The sequence below is a fragment of the Ascidia mentula genome, chromosome 1 (genome assembly GCF_947561715.1).
Source record: "Ascidia mentula chromosome 1, kaAscMent1.1, whole genome shotgun sequence".
NCBI lineage: Eukaryota > Metazoa > Chordata > Ascidiacea > Phlebobranchia > Ascidiidae > Ascidia > Ascidia mentula.
Window position 1 is genome coordinate 749481 of NC_138566.1, and position 23733 is coordinate 773213.

The 23733-nt window shown below is 34.2% G+C and overlaps 2 protein-coding genes across 2 annotated transcripts; both read right to left on the reverse strand.

The window, feature by feature from the left end:
* Positions 1–2936: 2936 nt before the first annotated feature.
* Positions 2937–6602, reverse strand: LOC145887735 (kelch-like protein 7). Its single transcript, XM_082978939.1, has 8 exons — positions 6469–6602; positions 6305–6410; positions 5825–5916; positions 5266–5446; positions 4539–4682; positions 3906–4067; positions 3546–3693; positions 2937–3342 (listed from the first exon to the last, which is right to left on the reverse strand). Exons 1-8 carry the CDS (start codon positions 6586–6588, stop codon positions 3228–3230), a joined length of 1068 nt encoding a protein of 355 aa, XP_082835065.1. The 5' UTR covers positions 6589–6602; the 3' UTR covers positions 2937–3227.
* A 4665-nt stretch (positions 6603–11267) lies between these two features.
* On the reverse strand, positions 11268–23491 carry LOC145887737 (kelch-like protein 35). Its single transcript, XM_082978941.1, has 8 exons — positions 23384–23491; positions 23221–23326; positions 22687–22778; positions 22173–22353; positions 21759–21902; positions 20593–20751; positions 12296–12446; positions 11268–12097 (listed from the first exon to the last, which is right to left on the reverse strand). The coding sequence occupies exons 2-8, from the start codon at positions 23285–23287 to the stop codon at positions 11983–11985; spliced, it is 909 nt and encodes a 302-aa protein (XP_082835067.1). The 5' UTR covers positions 23288–23326; positions 23384–23491; the 3' UTR covers positions 11268–11982.
* Positions 23492–23733: the final 242 nt, after the last annotated feature.

Genomic DNA, 23733 nt, shown 5'->3' on the forward strand with positions numbered 1-23733 from the left:
GCTGTCACCTAGTGACAGTAAAGATTGTTCTGTTAAGGAGACAAAAGAAAAACACGTTTCCGATGTTGTTGTTAAAGATGAACAAGTTATCGATAACATTGTATCAGAGGAAGAAAATAATGAGACGTTGGTTGCCAATGACAACCTAAATAAGCCGCCAGATGAAGAAATATCTGAAAACAAAGAAGGCTCCTCCGTTCTGTTGACGCCAACCAGCAAGAAACAAGCCTGCGTTTGCCGAACTCCTCGATAGTTTACGGAAGAAAAGAACACTGAAACTCCCCATCAGTCCTCCGAAGACTCTTCAACTTAAAAAGAACTATGACCTGCCACATGGTGGTGCTGGAGAGTCTGGATATTCAACTGACGCAACTCTCAATTTCTTGGATAAAAATGGTGAATTTTGTTGTTGGTCTTGCACTTATTTAAAAGTTTTATTCATCGCCACGAAAACACATTCTAAAGTTCAAAAGCAAACCTGTGATGTGATTTGGTTCATGTTTTGTTGAAACTTATCAAGTTTAAACTGATTGTTGATAATTACCTGTAAGTATTTCTATGTTTGTGTTTACAGAGCAAAGTTTCGATAAAGATGAACTTGACCAAGAAACCAACAACAATTACATCAATGGTAACCATGGTGATGCAACATGTGAATGTGAAAAAGCAAGCGAGGATTTGTTGGCTGTTTTCAACCACGCGCAAGATGTTTACAACAAACAAAAGGTTACATGTTCATCTTCTACATCAAACCTTGTAATTTTTAAGTATGAGAATCTCCCTGCAGTCTTTTGGGTAACAAATGCTTGGCATCTGATTTTTTTATTTTTCAGTATTGTTTTAATTCCTGTATGATCTTTTTAAGAGAAAAGTATTTTTTTCAATGAAAATTATATTTTGCAACATAAAAATCAAATAAAAAATATTTCACAGTGCAATCCACTCAATGGAAATCATCATGGAGTGAAAAAACTTGCTGGAACATTCCGATTGATCCAGCAGAAGATATCTAACCTGAATCTTTCAACTCATATTTCTATGGAAAGTTTAAACGATGACTCGCCGGTGGTTTCCCTGTTGCGAGAATACTCCGATCGTTTGGTAGATATCGTTCACACCCAAGTTAGCAGTGGAAAGGTTTTGGAAAACCAAACATACACACTGTGATGTCATAATAGGTCTGTGACATCTTCAAGGAATTGTGTGATATCGTCATGTTACTGCAAAATGTCTCCATTGATCTGTGATGTCATAATTGAACTGGTCAATGTCATTATGGTACTGTGTGAAGTTACAGAGGTACAGTGTGATGTCATTATTGAACTGTGTGATGTCATTATAGAACTGTGTGATGTCAATATGGAACTGTGTGATGTCACTATTGAGCTGTGTGATGTCATTATAGAACTGTGTGATGTCAATATGGAACTGTGTGATGTCATTATTGAGCTGTGTGATGTCATATAGTTTCATCCATTTATCAGTCAATATATTCAACTCTAATTTATCTTTCTTCTTGAGTTGATTTTACTTTGGATTTATTCAATTGTTAATTTCAGATGGTGGATATAGTATTATAATAACTGATTTTCTGATACTTGTGAACGAAGTAGGCGTTGATCTACCTCACAATCACATGTACCGACAACATGAAGATTTTTTCATTCCTCTTGCTTATTTTCCAACATCGTTTTATGCCTTATTATATTTATGCGACATTATATATTATATTTTCTTGGTACTTTTCATGTTTGTTGCACGTTCGAAAGCAGTTAATTGATGCAAGATTTTTCATTGAACTTTAAATATTGGTGCTTAATAATAAGATAAAGTAAATAAACACAAAATTTATGTCGCTTCATGTTGTTGCGAAAAAATTTGCTTTACCTCCGAGTATCCTTGAGTCTTGAAACTGAATTCTACAAATAAGTTGAATCCATGAATATTACACATTGTTAACTGGTATCACCTTCATTTATAACCAATATTTGTTATAAATATGACTCGGGTTGAATTTATTATTGAGGTTGGATTGGGGAAGGCCATACTATGATGTGAATATATTTGCTGCCTGTATCTATTAGCAGTGCCTTTTGTTGAATAAGTTCAATGTGTTTTTGTCCCCATGTGACAATGTAAAGTGTTATTGTGTAATGAACCTGAATCTGGTGTCTTGCAAACAAAACTTCTTTAAACAAATCAATCGTTACTTTATTATGAGTTAGTGTTTGGTTGCATATGATTATGGTTTAACACTGTTGAGAAATATACTGTGTTCCTGTGTCACTCTTCACATCAAATATCTCACAACTTTCTACAATAAATAAACTTTCCATGGAAACAAATATGTGTCAACAGTTGTTGTGAAACACAATCACGTTGAAAAATAAATGTGTTTGATTGGCAACATGTTGATTAAACAAACGCAATTTGACTGTGACCCACTTTCACTTGATTTCCCCGCGGGGAATCACCTACGTGATGTGGGGGTGATGGTTTGAGGCCGGCCGTGCGAACAAATATAAAACTATTCAAGACGAGGACGCGAATACATGACGCAGGTGAGATATTAGGACTGAAACCTCACCTCGCACTTTCATGTAGTTTGCAAAATTAACACAACCCATGATGTTATTAACCAAAGTCCAACATATTCTGGCTTCAGAACCACGACTTTCACGAATTAATTCCCGTTACGTCACCCAGGGTTATAATCCCACAACTCATCTTCCGCTACCACTGCTCAACTACATACAACCTTCATGTTGTGATTTACCCTCGTTTGGAAGAAGTGACCACTTAATACTTTATACTGGTGTAACGTTGCAACTATTCTTTGCACGCAATATTAAAGCAACACTCCACATAAAGAAGTGCATGCATTTACTCAAACGTTGGAGCAACCACGTGTTTGTTGTTAAAAACAAAAGTTCACAAATAACAGAATTGTGAAGAAACGCAGATTCAACACAAAATCAATAAAAATTAGTTTCAACTAATGATGGAAAATGTTTACAAACACACGAAGTAAAATCACTCATATCAAACATTGAAGTGAAAAAATTACAATTTGTATCATAGACAAAAATATAGAAAATCCTACAAAAATATAAAATAGTTTGGTTAAGTTGCACAAAACGATATCTTGGACAAAAACATTGATTTCAGCATCTTTGCCAGTGATCAATCTCAGTTAAATATCAACTACACCCAAATATAGAAACATATTAAACAGCAACAACAGTCGCGTAATCAACTGGTTTGTCAAGATCAAAAGCATGTGTCCAGACATCTGAGGTTGGATCGTAAACTTCAACTGATGTGAGTCCTTCACCCCAGTCCCTATAAAACAAACATGATACAGTTTCATGAATCAGGCACACAACAAACACAGGCAAGTTTTTCTACAACATTTTGTCATCAGTATTTTATAAGTTTACTCACTAAACCGTTTGAAAGCAAACAAAATAACGCACACTCGTGTAACTGGAATGGATAAAACGGGAAACAGTGGACTATAGTGACGTCATAATAGGAATTTTTACCCCGATCCACCCACAACATAAATCCTCCCATCAATAACACAAGCAGAGTGATGCCAACGAGGATTTAGGAGAGGAGAAACATATTTCCATTTGTTGACTCTAGGTTCGTATTCTTCAACTGTTCGCCGGATGCCACCACCATAACCTCCTGTCAGATTTAAAGTAAAACTTTTTATTGTTTTTAGGTTAATACTTTATAGTTATATCTACCAGTTTTTATGTTTAGGATTCTTTTCAGGAAACTCCATTATATTTGTCACGGGATACATTTACCGGTGACGAATATGAATTTGTATTTTATAAAATTTTCTTCAAAAATCACTTCCAGTTAATTTTATTGTTTAACTTTTCATCACTAACCAATTGCATAGATCTTCCCTTTAATTTCTTCACATGCTAAATCACTTCTTGCTTCATTGAGAGAAGCGATTCTTGTGGAGGTTCCAACACGAATATCGTGGAATTCACATGATTGTAAGAATAGTCCGACATCATCACTTCCGCCCACAGAAAACAAAACATCTGAAGACATTTTAAATCGCTTGTGTTAATATTCATTGTGACGTCATATTACGATTATGTTGTAATGTTACGTAACAATCAATGAGGTAGGGTCTGCGTTTCTTAACGTACAAATAAGTGATCAAATTTAAATCAATATTTAGATTAAAGTTAAACAATATAACAGTTGATATTCATTCAGCAAAGAACTCAGTAAATCTGCAGATAATTATTTTACACAATATAGATTTTTTACTATAGTTAATAAAGCTGGGTGACGTCATCTATTGTTTGTGACCAAATTCAGTGAAAAGGTTTTTTGAAAGGGTTTTAGTAGTTAGTAACCTCAGGTGTAAGCAAATATCTTGTGGGTTTACATGGAACATAAGTGAGTGAATATTGTTGGGGTAAAAAGTTTAAACTGTCTGATTTACATCTGGGTCCAGTAATGGGGTTATTCATTTACATAAATGAACTCAGACATATGCTTACTGTCGATTGAACACATTTCATGAGCACATCTTGGTTGTAACATGTCAAAGCCTTTCCTCCAACTGCCTTCATTGATGGAATAAAGAAAACTTGATGAAAATGGTCGATAATCTCCACCATGACCACCGGTCAGGTATATGACCTCTACAACATGCATTTAATAAGATCCAAGTTGTATAACAACTATCTAAACTTTTGCTTTTAAGACCTCATCACCTCAATCAAAAGATAATTATAATTACACTCATTTTACTTGACAACATACAGCAGCAATAAATGTAGTTTTAAAAAGAAGTTTGGTTAAAGCACATAATGCTACTGCACTGTAAATTTCAACTTAAATCGTAGGTGCCAAGTTTTAGAATCACCAAGGGGGAATGGGGGGGGAGCCCCACCGTGATGTCATAACTAATGATGGTCTTAATTGGGTCTAAAAAATTTTGGGAAAAATCCCTACATTTTTCACTGCTAAATTAAGGTTTACTTGGGTTGAGATTCAGAAAAGATGAAAATATGTGTTTGTGCTAATTGCACTAAAATGGCTGCTTGAGTTATCAAATGAATATTTGAATAAATAAATAATTTGGTGCTACAAAAGGATTAAATGATCATTAATGTAGTCAACAAAACGAACAAATGAAAACAGTCTAAAATACAGACTACGCGCCACTGCCTTAATATTTGTTGTAATATTGCGAGAATGTTTAATTAAGTTACAGCAACCAACCTCCAACAACAGATGAAGCAGCAGAACGTCGACCTTCCAACAAATCAGCAATTTTTACCCAGTTTTTACTTTCCTCCAAATTCATCATCTCACAGCTTTGTGTTGGACCATTTCCACCCATTGCATAAACATTTTCACCAAATTTGGCTGAAGTTGAGTTCACTCTGTCTGTGATCATTTTCTAAATAAATTTTGATCATTTTGAAACAAATCATTCGAGCAAAGTGATTTACTTTCACTAAATAACAAAAACTGTCTATCTTAAAACTAGTGACACCAAAAGGTTTTGCCTTGAATATTGGTTGTGGTGTCGTAAAATATTTTAAGCAGGAAAAAATGTGATGGAAGTAAGAAAAGTGCAGTAAATATTGTTTCTGTAAATTAGCTTAGACCAACATTGTGTAATTTGTTGCTAACAAATTGTGACGGTTGTAGTTCACTAAACATTTTGTGTCCTGCATAGTTTACTGCAAAGTTTTATTGCTTCCAGAAGGCCAAGTATATGAAACAAACCCGCAGTTAAATATGCAAACCATACGACAGCAAGCAATGTACATACTGGGTAATGTTCATGTTGTTTTGTGGTAACATTCCATTTCACACAATCTCGTTTTGATTTATTGCCACCAATGAGAAGAAATCCTGACAAATCTGTTATAACAATGGAAATATATTTCACAATTTCATCCATTCTAATTGTTTTTTAAATGAGTCCATTTTTATGAAGATATTATTTGTTGGTTGTAGTCTTAAAGTGACATCAGTATTTCTAAATACTTGTTGGTGAAGCAAATCTTTGCATACTAATCAGTGTAGATTTAGTTTAAGTATTCGATCACAGTTTAACAAATAGTAACCAGTTGGCTGTTTACTGTACCTAGACTTGCAGATCTCACATTATATTGTTGTGAATGTCCAAGCTGTTGCCATGTGTAAAGGTTTAGTGAAGCTTTAAGTTATGGGAGAATAATTTCTATCAGGGTTGGTGTAAATATGGTGGATATAACATATTGCTTTGAATATTGAACAAATCTTCCACCTTTCTTAATGGGACTTGCTTTTCCACTTGTTCCTGGTTCATCATATTGTTTTAATACAGCATCCATGACTGCAATGGCACAATCTGCATTTCTTCTCACAAGAGGCTAAAAATAGTAAAATATTTAAACTAATTACAAGCAAACCAACTCTAAACCAATTTACTTCATTTCTAACTGTGGTTGCAACAAACTGAGTGGAAATAGATGAAAGATCAAGTTGTGAGAAAAGATTCACAAACAAATCCTCTCGATGGGAAGGATTGAAATTGACCCATCGAACCATTCCAGTAAAAACAGCTTCTTCCATCTACATTCAACAACTGATATAAATAAAGAAAGCAAATAGTGAATTGTGAAAAGCTTGGACTTGACAACTTAGAAACGCCAAACCTAACATGCATTTTTACCAGAAGTTTTTCGCACTAACAGAGTATTGATGATTAACACAGCAATGTTTGAAATGTCAGCTAAAAAATATCCAGAATATTAGGTTTGACTTTTCTATAGAAAGCAAGTGCAAGTTTGAATGTTATAAAGAGATTGCTGTCATCATTCATGGCATTTGTACCACATTCAACATTTTGTACACATATTAGTTTTGTTTTTGTATTTTACTTTCACCTTGCAATACATCTTGCTGCCTTACACATGCAATAGAAAAATTATAGCCAGATAACCATTCATCAGGAATTAATCATTATTACCCCTTTGTTTCTCTGTTTGATGATTGCAGACATATCACCAACATCAAGTTGCATGAAATCATCATGTTGCACAACTGTTGCAATGTTACCAACAATCATTTGGTTTGTTTTCTTTTTCACATCAGCAAGATTGTATCGAGTAGCATAAGCTCTTAGCTTCAAACAGTTGTCGGTTGAAATCATTTTAAGGATGACTCGACAACAAAATGACTTTTTTCTAAAAAAGCAAAAACCATGTTATTCCAAATTTAATTTAAAAAAACAAATCAAATTTTCATAAATGTTAATAAAAATAATAAATATTTCCACAATGCATCCCCTGTGAAAACAGCATTGCTAGGTAGTGGCCACATCCTGAGAAATATCCAGGGTCTCCCAGAGGACTTGTAAGTCATTTATGTTTTGGTGTTTTTTTAATGACTTGTGGAAGCAAATGACTAAATGTTGTGATGCTGAAACATTTTATCAATGTGATGACGTTTCTTCCAGCTTTTCCCCCGCTGTCTCTAGTACCCATGCTGTAGATATTCATTACACACTCTAAAGGTATTATGTACATCATGAATCCATGTTTGACACAACTACCTTCCTGTACACCCCCACAAACATAATCAACATACCTTTTTTTTTTTTTGTGTATATTTATATAACTGTTTTGTAAAAGTCTGTGTTTTATTATCACTGTAGAACATTGCACAAAAGAACAAGCTTAAGTTGATTCAGGTGCAGATCAAATCTTATAAGGCAAAACACTTATACTCTGCCAAAAACATTTCCACAAATGCTGTCTTCCTTTTTTAATATATACAGGAAAGTGTAATGACTAAATTTTTTGTTGATTATGGACAAAAGAAAATTGCTGTGAGGATTTAAAAATCACTACTTTTATAACATTTGGTTTCAACAACAATATTTATGTGGATAACATTCTTGCATTGTCGAGTTATGCTGGATGTACAGGATGTGTTAAACCACCTAATCACATATATGATGTTTACTTACCTTCCATCTGTGTATAATCAGCATCTTCCAACACTTCCAACACATTTTTTTCTGTTACTTCAATATCACCAGTGTAAATATAATCCAATACACTTTCCAGTCTTTTTGGTGGAATATTGTCAACCTTGATAAAATCTGAGTATTTCTCGCACATCTGTAAGAAAACAAAGTTAACCAATCACAACAAACACAACCCACAACTTAAGAAAATAAGAATTCAAACTAAAAGTCTTCAAATATGGATTGCCTTCAGACCTTATATGTAAGTAATGCTAATAAGAATACATACGTAAGTAAGTATACATGTTACAAATGTTGTTACAACTGTGACAAATGATCAAAATAAACAAACAAAGTTTTTGCAAAAATTTTTTTTAGCCATAGTCAAGACATAATCAATTATTGAGACAATATTATATTTTCTTAATTCTCGTTATTTCAGAAATATTTTCACTTAATGTCTCAAATATGTACACTGATGTACTAGATAAGTATATTTGAATATTCTAAATATTTACCTCAACACCAAGCAAAGCATTAAAATAATCTGACATAGAACAAACAACAGCATCATGTATTGAATAGTTTTCTCCTTGGGAACAAAGTGTTCTGTTGCAAAATCGTTTTGTTTCTTTTCTGTCACTAAAACATCAATAGTTTAACTTCAGTAAATCTCCATAAATTAAACTTACTTGTTTAAAAAATTCATCACTTTCTGATGATGCAAGTTTATTTCCTCTTGTGTTCGCTTCATGATGAAGACAAAAAGTTAAACTGACAGTCAATGAAATACCAACAGTTATTATAAGTTTGTAGATATGTAATGTGTTTGCATTTCTGTTTTTTGAAAACTAATCATCAAGAACAAACGGCAACATTAAATTTTTCGTAGTAATAATTTACTCAAGCATCAAAGTCTAAGAATTAGGACATAAAATTCCTTTTATTGTTACTTATTATTGCTCTGCAACAGATTTTACCATTTTACGTCATTCCTGTGCACAAAACTAGATGCAGCTCAGAGGGGAAACACCGCTTCGTGTTTACCCAAGCTGGTCATGTGATTTAATACGCATGAGTGATTACGTCGCAATATGATTTCTTTGCGACAAAAGTTGAACTTTGCAGTTTGGATTTGACGAATTTTAACGAAAAATCTTGATTATTTAGAACAATCCGAAAATTCAATTGCTTTGATTTCACAAGCTTTTCCTGGATTAATCCACAACAAATAAGAAAATAATGACGGATTTATTCATAATTAGTTATAGTGGGGATGTCTCAAAGTGAAGAAAATATTGTTTAAGATGTTTTGGAATCAACTTACGTCAACATCAGTTTTAACAAAATGCCGTCGTCGGTCCAACTCCACGTTTATATAAACCTGACCAGTTTGACGTCACAGAACTTACACAAAAAAGGGAAAATCAAAAATGTGGACGTTTTCAAATAAACTATGACACGAATTAACTTTAGGGATCGTTGATATCATGTATTGGTGATAATTAATCACTGCAGATGTTACTACGAAATTAGTATTGTGAATTCGTAAACTTGGTTAAAAGCGTAAACAAGTTGTTTTCGACACACGGGTTGCCACCAACCATTACGTCAGATATTGGATGATAATTTGTGAACGGTGTTTGCAAAAAGTTTTTGGTCACATCGCTGTGGCCACAAGTCAACGGGAAAGTCGGTCGACCGTTGGGAAGGAGATGATTGGAGAGAGAAGATCAACAAATTCTTTGTAATGAACCGAACATCTCCACACTCAACAACTACAGTTACTGTTTCTAAACATTTTTGTTTGATCTGAAAACATTTATTACTGACATATGTTGGAGCCACGGTAAATTCTGACTTAGGGTTGAGTGTTTAATTATGTCTTACCCTAGCGCTAAACAAACTTCTCTTTCAATACAAACACATGCGTGTGATTGTTATCAGTTTTGTTTATTCAAACCTACTGTTTCGTCATGTATACTCAATCTATTTCGTAACAATGGCTATTCTTTCTCTGTTTTAACAATGCAACCGACACTACTGCCATCTGATCGCAGTGAAACTTATTAAACTTCAACTTTGGCGGAAGCGCCTGAAACCCACGAGTTATTTTAGCTTTTCCCTGTTTACACCTTTTCCATTTCTACATTTTCACTGATGTTAACATTTTGATTTTCATGTTTGTGAGCAAAAAAATTAACGAATAAATGAAGATTTTGTTTCACGACAAACCTAGTTTTTGTTATTTAACATTTGTTACAAATATTTTGGCGACATTTGGTTTTGGCGATGCCGATGATGAGAAAGTTTTTAACTGGAATGTGAAGAAGAAATAACGCATGTAAATACGTCACAAACAACCAACTAATTACCACTAGAGGACGCTAATAACGCCATCAGGATGTCGATCTCGATTGGTTCCTTGGACTGCATCTCACCTGCCAAACCGTATGAGCGCGGGTTTTTTTTTCAACTTTTTACGTAAAAATATCTACTTCGTCTTCGTTCAACCGACTCATGGATGTTGTCGTGTTTCTGTCTCTGGCTATGAATCATTTCGAAGTTGAACTCGGTAAGCGTTCCAATTAACAAGCACACTGTCCTCACATCTCACGTGACACAACCATTGAAGTGACGGATGGTCATAAAACGCCTCCCAGTCAAGTGACACCATTACTATTTAACGTGGTTTGAAATCACCAGCAACTCTGACAATGTTTTGGAATGATTGTGATGTAATTTACTGCCATAAACAATCACGTGTTCTATCGACTACCTGTGACGTCACACATCCCATTGTATTGTTGGAGGTGTCGGGGTCTCAGACGAACGTCGGTGTTGATCCGGATTAGTTGAGGCGTCGGTGTAATTCGTCAAGGTTGCCAGTCTTGGTCACACAGAATTTTTCGAACCTTTTCTAATATAGGACTATAAACGGCGACGAATATAAGAAAACCAACATATTCTGGCTTTAAAACCACAATTTTCACAAATCAATGTTGTAATCTTACAACTCATCTTCTGCTACCACTGCTCAACTACATACAACCTTCATGTTGTGATTTACCCTCGTTTGGAAGAAGTGACCACTTAATACTTTATACTGGTGTAACGTTGCAACTATGCTTTGCACGCAATATTAAAGCAACACTCCATATAAGGAAGTGCATGCATTTACTCGGACTTTGCAGCAATCACGTGTTTGTTGTTAAAAACAAAATTTCACAAATAACAGAATTTTGAAGAAACGCAGATTCAACACAAAATCAATAAATATTAGTTTCAACTAATGATGGAAAATGTTTACAAACACACGAAGCAAAATCACTCATATCAAACATTGAAGTGAAAAAATTACAGTTTGTATCGGACACAAAAATATAGAAAATCCTACAAAAATATAAAATAGTTTGGTTAAGTTGCACAAAACGATATTTTGGACAAAAACATTGATTTCAGCAACTTTGCCAGTGATCAATCTCAGTTAAATATGAGGTGTTTCTAAAATGCACAATGGCGCTAATGGCACTAATGGCACTAATGCCGCTAATGCCGTTAATGCCCGCTAATGCCGCTAATGCCCGCTTATGTAGCTAATGCCCGCTTATGTAGCTAATGCCCGCTTATGTGTAGCCAATGGCGCTAATGACGCTAATGTCGCTAATATAGCTGATGGAGCCAATGTGACATTAGCGGCATTAGCGACATTAGCGGCATTAGCTACATAAGCGGGCATTAGCTACATAAGCGGGAATTAGCTACATAAGCGGGAATTAGCTACATAAGCGGGCATTAGCGACTTTAGCGGCATTAGCTATATAAGCGGGCATTAGCGGCATTAGCCACATAAGGGGGTATAAGCGGGCATTAGCGGCACTAGCGGCACTAGCGCCATTAGCGATATTACCGACATTGTGCATTTTAGAAACACCGGTTAAATATCAACTACAACCACATATGGAAACATATTAAACAGCAACAACAGTCGCATAATCAACTGGTATGTCAAGATCAAAAGCATGTGTCCAGACATCTGAGGTTGGATCGTAAACTTCAACTGATGTCAGTCCTCCAACCAAGCTTCTATGAAACAAAAATGATACAGTTTCGTGAATCAGACACACAACAAACAAAGGCAAGTTTTCTACAACATTTCGTCATCAGTATTTTATAAGTTTACTCACTAAACCGTTTGAAAGCAAACAAAATAACGCTCGTGTAACTGGAATGGAAAAAACGGGAAACAGTGGACTATAGTGACGTCATAATAGCAATTCTTACCGTCCACCCACAACATAAATCCTCCCATCAATAACACAAGCAGAGTGACGGCGACGAGTATTTAGGAGAGGAGAAACATGTTTCCATTTGTTGACTCTAGGTTCGTATTCTTCAACTGTTTGCAGGAGGTCAAGGCCTCGACCCCAACCTCCTGTCAAATTTAAAGTAAAACTTTTTATTGTTTTTAGGTTAATACTTTATAGTTATATCTACCAGTTTTTATGTTTAGGATTCTTTTCAGGAAACTCCATTATATTTATCACGTGAAAGAAATACCAATGACGAATAAGAATTTGTATTTAATAAAAATTACACAAAAAACACTTCCTGGTAATTTTATTACTTAACTTTTCATCACTAACCAATTGCATAGATCTTCCCTTTAATTTCTTCACATGCTAAATCCCACCTTGCTTCATTGAGAGAAGCGATTCTTGTGGAGGTTCCAACACGAATATCGCGGAATTCACATGATTGTAAGAGTTGTCTGCCATCCCATCCGCCCACAGAAAACAAAACATCTGTAGAAATATTCAAAATCGCTTGTGTTAATTTTAATTGTGACGCCATGTTACGATTATGTTGTAATGTTACGTAACAAGCAATGAGGTAAGGTCTGTGTTTCTTAACGTACAAATAAGAGATCAGTTTTGAATCAACATTTAGAATAAAGTTAAACAATATAACAGTTGATATTCATTCAGCAAAGAACCCAGTAAATCTGCAAATAATTATTTTACACAATGCAGATTTTTTACTAAAGTTAATAAAGCTGAGTGACGTCATCTGTAGTTTGTGACCAAATTCAGTGAAAAGGTTTTTTGAAAGGGTTTTAGTAGTTAGTAACCTCAGGTGTAAGCAAATATCTTGTGGGTTTACATGGAACATAAGTGAGTGAATATTGTTGGGGTAAAAAGTTTAAACTGTCTGATTTACATCTGGGTCCAGTAATGGGATTATTCATTTACATAAATGAACTCAGACATATGCTTACTGTCAATTGAACACATTTCATGAGCACATCTTGGTTGTAACATGTCAAATCCTTTCCTCCAACTGCCTTCGTTGATGGAATAAAGAAAACTTGATGAAAATGGTCGATAATCTCCACCATGACCCCCGGTCAGGTATATGACCTCTACAACATGCATTTGATAAGATCCAGGTTGTACAACAATTATCTAAACTGTTGCTTTTAAGACTTCATGACCTCAATTAAACGTTCACAAATACATTATTCTTACTTGACAAAATACAGCAGCAATAACTGTAGTTTTTATGAGAAATTTGGTTGAAGCACATTATGGTACTACACTGTAAATTTTATCCTTCCAACTTAAATCGTTGGCGCCAAGTTTTTAGGGTAATCTACCTATATTTCGGTGCTAAATTAAGGTTTACTTGGTGGAGCTTTCAAAAAAATGAAAATCTATGTTTGCAGTAATTACACCAAAACGACGGTTTGAACCAATTGCATTACATTATGTAAATCTCTAATGCGAGGTTTAGAGGTTGTACAAGCAATGTAGTTTTCTACTTTGGTAGGGCTTGAATAAATTTGGTGCTACAAAAGGATTAAATGCTTTTATTCAAGAAAATGTGCAATCAAAAGCTGTTTTGAATACAGACTTGGCGCCACTGTCTTAATTTTTGTTGTAATATTGCGAGAATGTTTAATTAAGTTACAGCAACCAACCTCCAACTACAGACGAAGCAGCAGAACGTCGATCTTCCAACAAATCAGCAATTTTTACCCAGTTTTTACTTTCCTCCAAATTCAACATCTCACAACTTTGTGTTGGACCTTCTCCACCCATTACATAAACATTTTCACCAAATTTGGCTGAAGTTGAGATCACTCTGTCTGTGATCATTTTCTTAACGAAATATGATGACGAAACAAATATTTCGGGAATAGTGATTTACAAACTTCACTAAATAACAGAAAATGTCTATCTTAAAACCAGTGACACCAACACCAAAAGGTTTTGGCTCAAATATTGGTTGCGGTGTCGAAAAATATTTTATGTAGGAAAAAATGTGATGGAAGTAATTAAAGTGCAGTAAATATTGTTTTTATTTATTTTAGCTTAGTGTCCTGCTTAATTTACTGCAAAGTTTTATTGCTTCCAGAAGCAAATACCAAGTATATGAAACAAACCCGTGGTTAAATAAGCAAAACCATATGACAGCAAGCAATGTACATACTGGGTAATGTTCATGTTGTTTTGTGGTAACATTCCATTTCACACAATCTCGTTTTGAATTATTGCCACCAATGAGAAGAAATCCTAACAAATCTGCAACATAAACATTGTTTGTTATGGTTTTGTTTGCGTAAAATACATTTTTGTAGTGATAACAATGGAAATATATTTCCAAATTTCACCAATTATAATTGTTTTTTTAAAAAAGGGCCATTTTGATGAAGATACTATTTGTAGGTTGTGGTCTTAAAGTGACATCAGTATTTCTAAATACTTGTTGGTGAAGCAAATCTTTGCATACTAATCAGTTTAGTTTAAGCATTTGATCACAGTTTAACAAATAGTAACAAGTTGGCTGTTTACTGTACCTAGACTTGCAGATCTCACATTATATTGTTGTGAATGTCCAAGCTGTTGCCATGTGTAAAGGTTTAGTGAAGCTTTAAGTTATGGGAGAATAATTTCTATCAGGGTTGGTGTAAATATGGTGGATATAACATATTGCTTTGAATATTGAACAAATCTTCCACCTTTCTTAATGGGACTTGCTTTTTCACTTGTTCCTGGTTCATCATATTGTTTTAATACAGCATCTATAACTGCAATGGCACAATCTGCATTTCTTCTCACAAGAGGCTGAAAATAATAAAATATTTAAACTAATTACAAGCAAACCAACTCTAAACCAATTTACTTCATTTCTAACTGTGGTTGCAACAAACTGAGTGGAAATAGATGAAAGATCAAGTTGTGAGAAAAGATTCACAAACAAATCCTCTCGATGGGAAGGATTAAAATTGACCCATCGAACCATTCCAGTAAAAACAGCTTCTTCCATCTACATTCAACAACTGATTGGTAAAAAGAAAGCAAGTAGTGATGTGTAAAAGGCTTGGAGTTGACAACTTAGAAACGCCAAATCTAAGATATGTAACAAAATATTGATGATTAATACAGCCATGTTTGAAATGTCAGCTATAAAATACCCAAAATATTAGTTTTGGATTTTCCATAGAAAGCATGTGCAAGTTTAATTATTACAAGGAGATGCTGTCATCATTCATTGCATTTGTATCACATTTAACATTTTGTACACATATTAGTATTGTTTTTGTATTTTACTTTCACCTTGCAATACATCTTGCTGCCTTACGCATGCAATAGAAAAATTATAGCCAGATAACCATTCATCAGGAATTAATGATAATTACCCCTTTGTTTCTCTGTTTGATGATTGCAGACATATCACCAACATCAAGTTGCATGAAATCATTATGTTGTACAACTGTTGCAATGTTATCAACAATCATTTGGTTTGTTTTCTTTTCCACATCAGCAAGATTGTATCGAGTAGCATAAGCTCTTAGCCTTAAACAGTTGTCGGTTGAAATCATTTTAAGGATGACTCGACAACAAAATGACTTCAAATCTAAAAAAGCAAAACCACATTAATCCAAATTTAATTTTAAAAACAAATTAAATTCCCATAAATGTTAAAAATAATACATATTTCCACAATGCATCCCTTGTGAAAACAGCATTGCTAGGTAGCCACATCCTAAAATCCATCTAGGGTCTCCCAGAGGACTTGTAAGTCATTTATGTTTTGGTGTTTTTTTAATGACTTGTGGATGCAAATGACTAAATGTTGCGATGCTGAAACATTTTATCAATGTGATGACTTTTCTTCCATCTTTTCCCCCGCTGTCTCTAGTACCCATGCTGTATATATTCATTGCACTCTAAACATATTACGTACATCATGAATCCATGTTTGACACAACTACCTTCCTGTACACCCCCACAAGCATAATCAACATACCTTTTTTGTTTTGTTTTTTTGTGTATATTTATATAACTGTAAGTATCAGTTTTGTAAAAGTCTGTGTTTTATTATCACTGTCGAACATTGCACAGATGTACAAACTTAAGTTGATTCAGGTACAGAGTAAATCTTATGAGGCAAAACACTTATACTCTGGCAAAAACATTTCCACAACTGTTGTCTTCCTTTTTTGATATATACAGGAAAGTGTAATGACTTAATTTGTTGTTGCTTATGGACAAACGAAAATTGCTGTGAGGATTTCAAAATCACTACTTTTATAACATTTGGTTTCAACAACAATATTTATGTGGATAACATTCTTGCATTGCCGAGTTATGCTGGATGTACAGAATGTGTTAAACCACCTAATGACATATATGATGTTTACTTACCTTCCATCTGTGTATAATCAGCATCTTCCAACACTTCCAACACATTTTTCTCTGTGACTTTAATATCACCAGTGTAAATATAATCCAATACACTTTCCAGTCTTTTTGGTGGAATATTGTCAACCTTGATAAAATCTGAGTATTTCTCGCGCATCTATAAGAAAACAAAGTTAACCAATCACAACCAACAACCAATCAAACCTTTTCTACACATGAAAATATTACGTACTAAGTGTGTCCACATGTGTGTGGGAAAGTGGTTAAACATGATGGTGGCAAATGTTAAAATACAACAAATAACCTTTCTATGGATGAAATAAATAAACAATTATTCCATCAACAATGACAGTGTTTCATTTCACAAATAATAAGAAATAACTATTGTGATGTCACATAGGCTGATTATGTGATGTCATACATAAATGATTTTTAACTGGTGGGAAATTGCAAGGCAATACATAGGTAATTATTTGGCACCGAAATATAGAAAAGTGGTTTTAAAAAAATTACATATGTTATTTATTTACTGTCCAACACCATATTGCAAAGTGGTCATGCAACAAAATATTTTAACCATAGTCAAGACATCAATTATTGAGACAATTTTAAATATTGCATTAAAATGCAGATAAGTTACTATTACTTCCATGTCACTCTTAATACTCGTTGTTTCAAAAGTAATTACACACAATGTCTCAAAAATGTACACTGATGTATCAGTATATTTGAATATTCGAAATACTTACCTCAACACCAAGTAAAGCATTAAAATAATCTGACATAGAACTAACAACAGCATCATGTATTGAATAGTTTTCTCCTTGGGAACAAAGTGTTCTGTTGCAAAATCGTTTTGTTTCTTTTCTGTCACTAAAACATCAATAGTTTAACTTCAGTAAATCTCCATAAATTAAACTTACTTGTTTAAAAAATTCATCACTTTCTGGTGATGCAAGTTTATTTCTTCTTGTGTTCGCTTCATTATGAAGACAAAAAGTTAAACTGACAGTGAATGAAATACCAACAGTTATTATAAGTTTGCAGATATGTAATGTGTTTGCATTTTTGTTTCTTGAAAACTAATCATCAAGAACAAACGGCAACATTAAATTTTACGTAGTGATATTTTTCTCAAACATCAAAGTCTAAGAATTAGGACATAAAAACTCCTATTATTATTTATTGTTATTGCTCTGCAACAGATTTTACCATATTACGTCATTCCTGTGCACAAAACTAGATGCAGCTCAGAGGGGAAAACACCGCTCCGTGTTTACCCAAGCTGGTCATGTGATTTAATACGCATGAGTGATTACGCCGCAATATGATTTCTTTGCGACAAACGAAGAACTTTGCAATTTGGATGTGAAGAATTTTAACGAAAAACGTTGATTATTAAGAACAATCCCAAAATTCAGTTGCTTTGATTTCACAAGCTTTTCCTGGAGTAATCAACAACAAATATGAAAATAACAACGGATTTAATCATGATTAGTAAAAAAGGGGGGCTGTCCCATAGTGCGGAAAATATTGTTTGAGATGTTTTGGAATCAACTTACGTCAACATCAGTTGTAACAAAATGCCGTCGTCGGTCCGAATCCACGTTTATATAAACCTGACCAGTTTGATGTCACAGATCTTACACAAAAAAAGGAAAACCAAAAATGTGGATGTTTTCAAATAATGTATGACACGACTTGACCTTTGGGATCTGCGATATCATGTATTGGTGATAATTGGAGAAGTTAACAGTGAAACTTGTTAAACTTCAACTTTGGTGTGCCTTTTCCCTGTTTACACCTTCTCCATTTCTATATTTTCACTGATGTTAACATTTTGATTTTCGTGTTTGTGAGCAAAAAAATAAACGAATAAATGAACATTTTTGTTTCACGACAAAGCTAGTTTTTGTTATTTAACATTTTTTACAAACATTTTTGGGACATTTGGTTTTGGCGATGCCGAGGATGGAAAGTTTTCAACTGGAATGTAAAGAAGAAATAACGCATGTAAATACGTCACAAACAACCAACTAATTTCCACTAGAGGACGCTAATAACGCCATCAGGATGTCGATATCGATTGGTTCCTTGGACTGCATCTCACCTGCCAAACCGTATGAGCGCGTTTTTTTCAACTTTTTACGTTTTCTGTCGTGATTACAAGAACGTACACAAGCCTGGTCATCTGATCTTCAACCTGGTGGGAAATCTCCAATGATTCGCTAATCGTTTGTGCTGTGGAAAGTGTTTAGTGGAAAAATATCTTCTTCGTCTACGTTCAACCGACTCATGGATGTTGTCGTGTTTTATTCCCGGGGCGATGAATCATTTCGAAGTGGAACTCGGTGAGCGTTTCAACTAACAAGCACGCTGTCCTCACATCCCACGTGACACAACCATTGAAGTGACGGATGGTCATAAAACGCCTCCCAGCCAAATGATACCATTACTATTTATAGGTGGAGGTGTCGGGGTCTCAGACGAACGTCTGTGTTGATCCGGATTAGTTGAGGCGTCGGTGTAATTCGTCAAAGTTGCCAGTCTTGGTCACACAGAATTATTCGAACCTCTTCTAATATAGGATTATAAACGGCGACGAATATAAGAAGACCAACATATTCTGGCTTTAAAACAACAATTTTCACAAATCAATTCCCGTTACGTCACCCAGGGTTGTAATCCCACAAATCATCTTCTGCTACCACTGCTCAACTACATACAAACTTCATGTTGTGATTTACCCTCGTTTGGAAGAAGTGACCACTTAATACTTTATACTGGTGTAACGTTGCAACTATTCTTTGCACGCAATATTAAAGCAACATTCCATATAAGGAAGTACATGCATTTACTCGGACTTTGCAGCAATCACGTGTTTGTTGTTAAAAACAAAAGTTCACAAATAACAGAATTGTGAAGAAACGCAGATTCAACACAAAATCAATAAAAATTAGTTTCAACTAATGATGGAAAATGTTTACAAACACACGAAGTAAAATCACTCATATGAAACATTGAAGCGAAAAAATTACAGTTTGTATCGGACACAAAAATATAGAAAATCCTACAAAAATATAAAATAGTTTGGTTAAGTTGCACAAAACGATATCTTGGACAAAAACATTCATTTCAGCATATTTGCCAGTGATCAATCTCAGTTAAATATCAACTACACCCAAATACAGAAACATATTAAACAGCAACAACAGTCGCACAATAAACTGGTTTGTCAAGATCAAAAGCATGTGTCCAGACATCTGAGGTTGGATCGTAAACTTCAACTGATGTGGACCCTTGACCCAAGTTTCCATAAAACAAACATGATACAGTTTCATGAATCGGGCCCACAACAAACAATGGCAGGATTTCTACAACATTTTGTCATCAGTATTTTACAAGTTTAGTCACTAAAACGTTTGAAAGCAAACAAAATAACACTCGTGTAACTGAAATGGAAAAAACGGGAAACAGTGGACTATAGTGACGTCATAATAGTAATTCTTACCCCCATCCACCCACAACATAAATCCTCCCATCAATAACACAAGCAGAGTGATAGCAACGAGGATTTAGGAGAGGAGAAACATATTTCCATTTGTTGACTCTAGGTTCGTATTCTTCAACTGTTCGCAGGGGGCCTCGACCACCATAACCTCCTGTCAGATTTAAAGTAAAACTTTTTATTGTTTTTAGATTAATACTTTATAGTTATATCTACTAGTTTTTATGTTTAGGATTCTTTTCAGGAAACTCCATTATATTTATCACGTGATACATTCACCGGCGACGAATATGAATTTGTATTTTATAAAAATTATTAAAAAACCACTTACTGTTAATTTTATTGCTTAACTTTTCATCACTAACCAATTGCATAGATCTTCCCTTTAATTTCTTCACATGCTAAACCACATCTTGCTTCATTGAGAGAAGCGATTCTTGTGGAGGTTCCAACACGAATATCGTGGAATTCACATGATTGTAAGGGTTGTTTGCCATCCCTTCCGCCCACAGAAAACAAAACATCTGAAGAAATTTCCAAAACGCTTGTGTTAATATTCATTGTGACGTCATATTACGATTATGTAGTAATGTTACGTAACAAGCAATGAGGTAAGGTCTGCGTTTCTTAACGTACAAATAAGAGATCAGTTTTAAATCAACGTTTACAATAAAGTTAAATAATATAACGGTTGATATTCATGCAGCAAAGAACCCAGTAAATCTGCAACAAAATCTGCAAATAATTATGTGGCACAATGCAGATTTTTTATTTTTATGAAGCTAAGTGACGTCATCAGTAATTTGTGACCAAAGTGAGTAAAAAGGTTTTACTTTGTAAAAAAAACACATAATTTTCATGCATTTTTTTGTAGGTTTTAGGTCAGTGTTTTTCAATATTTTCATGTCACAGAATATTTCTATCCAATGAAATTTCTATGACCTCAGGTCGAAGCAAACATCTTGTGAGTTTACATGGAACATTTGTGTGGATTAAGTGAGTGAATATTGTTGGGGTAAAAAGTTTAAACTGACTGATTTACATCTGGGTCCAGTAATGGGATTATTCTTCCACATATCAAGGTTTAGATTAAAGTTAAATAAAGTAACAATTGATATTCATTCAGCAAAGAACTCAGTAAATCTGCAAATAGTTATTTTACACAATGCAGATTTTTTTCTAAAGTTAATGAAGCTGGGTGACGTCATCGGTAGTTGGCGACCAAAGTAAGTGAAAAGGTTTTAAATTTTTATGACCTTAGGTCGAAGCAAACATCTTGTGGGTTTACATGGAATATTTGTGTGGATTAAGTGAGTGAATATTGTTGGGGTAAAAAAATTTAAATTGACTGATTTACACCTGGGTCCAGTAATAGGAATTCTTTCATGTAAATGAACCCAGATATGAGAGCTGCAAACAGGTGTACACACTGTTTCAACCTGTAAGGTGTCATCAGTGTAGCTGGTGTGTACACCTGCCAGCAGCTCTAATGGACTATTATGGCACGCATATAACTCAGACATATTCTTACTGTCAATTGAACTCATTCCATGTCCACATCTTGGTTGTAACATGTCAAAGCCTTTTCTCCATAAGCCTTCATTGACGAAATAAAGTAAACTTGATGTAAATGGTTTGAAATCTCCACCTTGACCCCCGGACAGGTATATGACGTCTACAACATGCATTTAATAAGATCCAGGTTGTGTAACAATTATCTAAACTATTGCTTTTGAGACATTTTGACCTTAATTAACTGTTTACAATTACATTCCTCTTACTTGACAAAGTACAGAAATTAAGCTGCTGATAAATGCTAAATTGAGGTTTACTGGGTGGAGCTTTAGAAAAGATGAAAATCCGTGTTTGCGTTAATTACACCAAAACAGTAGCTTGAGACATCGCATTACATTATGTAAATCTCTAATGCGTTACAGCAACCAACCTCCAACAACAGACGAAGCAGCAAAAAGTCGACCTTCCAACAAATCAGCAATTTTTACCCAGTTTTTACGTTCTTCCAAATTCAACATCTCACAACTTTGTGTTGGACCATTTCCACCCATTACATAAACATTTTCACCAAATTTGGCTGAAGTTGAGTTCTCTCTGTCTGTGATCATTTTCTAAATAAATTTAGATGATGATGTAACAAATCATGAAGGCAAAGTGATTTACATAATTCACTAAATAACAAAAAAATACCAATCTAAGCAACAGTAACACCAACACCAAAAGGTTTCGGATCGAATATTGTTTGTGGTGTCAGAACATATTTTATGCAGAAAAAAATAAGTAAAAAAAGTGCAGTACATATTGTTTTTATGTCATTTAACAGATCTAGATTACCAAACATTTTGTGTTCTACATAATTTAGTTTTTGCTTCCAGAAAGTAAGAACAAACCAGTGAATAGTTAAAAAAGCATGAAAACCATATGACAGCACGCAATGTACATACTGGGTAATGTTCATGTTGTTTTGTGGTAACATTCCATTTCAAACAAGCTCGTTTTGAATTATTGCCACCAATGAGAAGAAATCCTGACAAATCTGTAACATAAACATGGGTTGTTATGGTTTTTGTTTGCTTAAAATTAATTCTCATGATGATAACAATGGAAACATATTTTCTAATTTGACCAATTCTAATTGTTTTGTAAATGAGTCCATTTTAATGAAGATACTATTTGTAGGTTGTGGTCTTAAAGTGACATCAGTATTTCTAAATACTTGTTGGTGAAGCAAATCTTTGCATATTAATCAGTGTAGATTTAGTGTAAGTATTTGATCACAGTCTAACAAATAGTAACTAGTTGGCTGTTTACTGTACCTAGACTTGCAGATCTCACACTATATTGTTGTGCATAGTCAAGTAGTTGCCATGTGCAAAGGTTCAGTGAAGTTTAAAGTTATGGGAGAATAATTGCTATGAGGGTTGGTGTAAATATGGTGGATGTAACATATTACTGTGAATATTGAACAAATGTTGCACCTTTTTTAATGGGACTTGCTTTTTCACTTGTTCCTGGTTCATCATATTTATTTAATACAGCATCCATAACTGCAATGGCACAATCTGCATTTCTTCTCACAAGAGGCTAAAAATAGTAAAACATTTTAACTCATTGGAAACAAATCAACCCCAAATAATTTACTTCATTTTTAATTGTGTTTGCAACAAACTGAGTGGAAATAGATGAAAGATCAAGTTTTGAGAAAAGATTCACAAACAAATCCTCTCGATGGGAAGGATAGAAATTAACCCATCAAACCATTCCAGTAAAAACAGCTTCTTCCATCTACATTCAACAACTAATATGTAATAACAAAGTAAGTAGTGATGTGTGAAAAGCTTGGGAGTAGAAACGCCAAACCTAATATGCATATTTAGCAATTGTTTCGAACATAGAATTTTTGCAATAATGAAGTATTAATGATTAGCACAGCTATGTTTGAAATGTCAGCTTCAAAATATCCAGAATTTAGTTTTGGATTTTCTATAGAA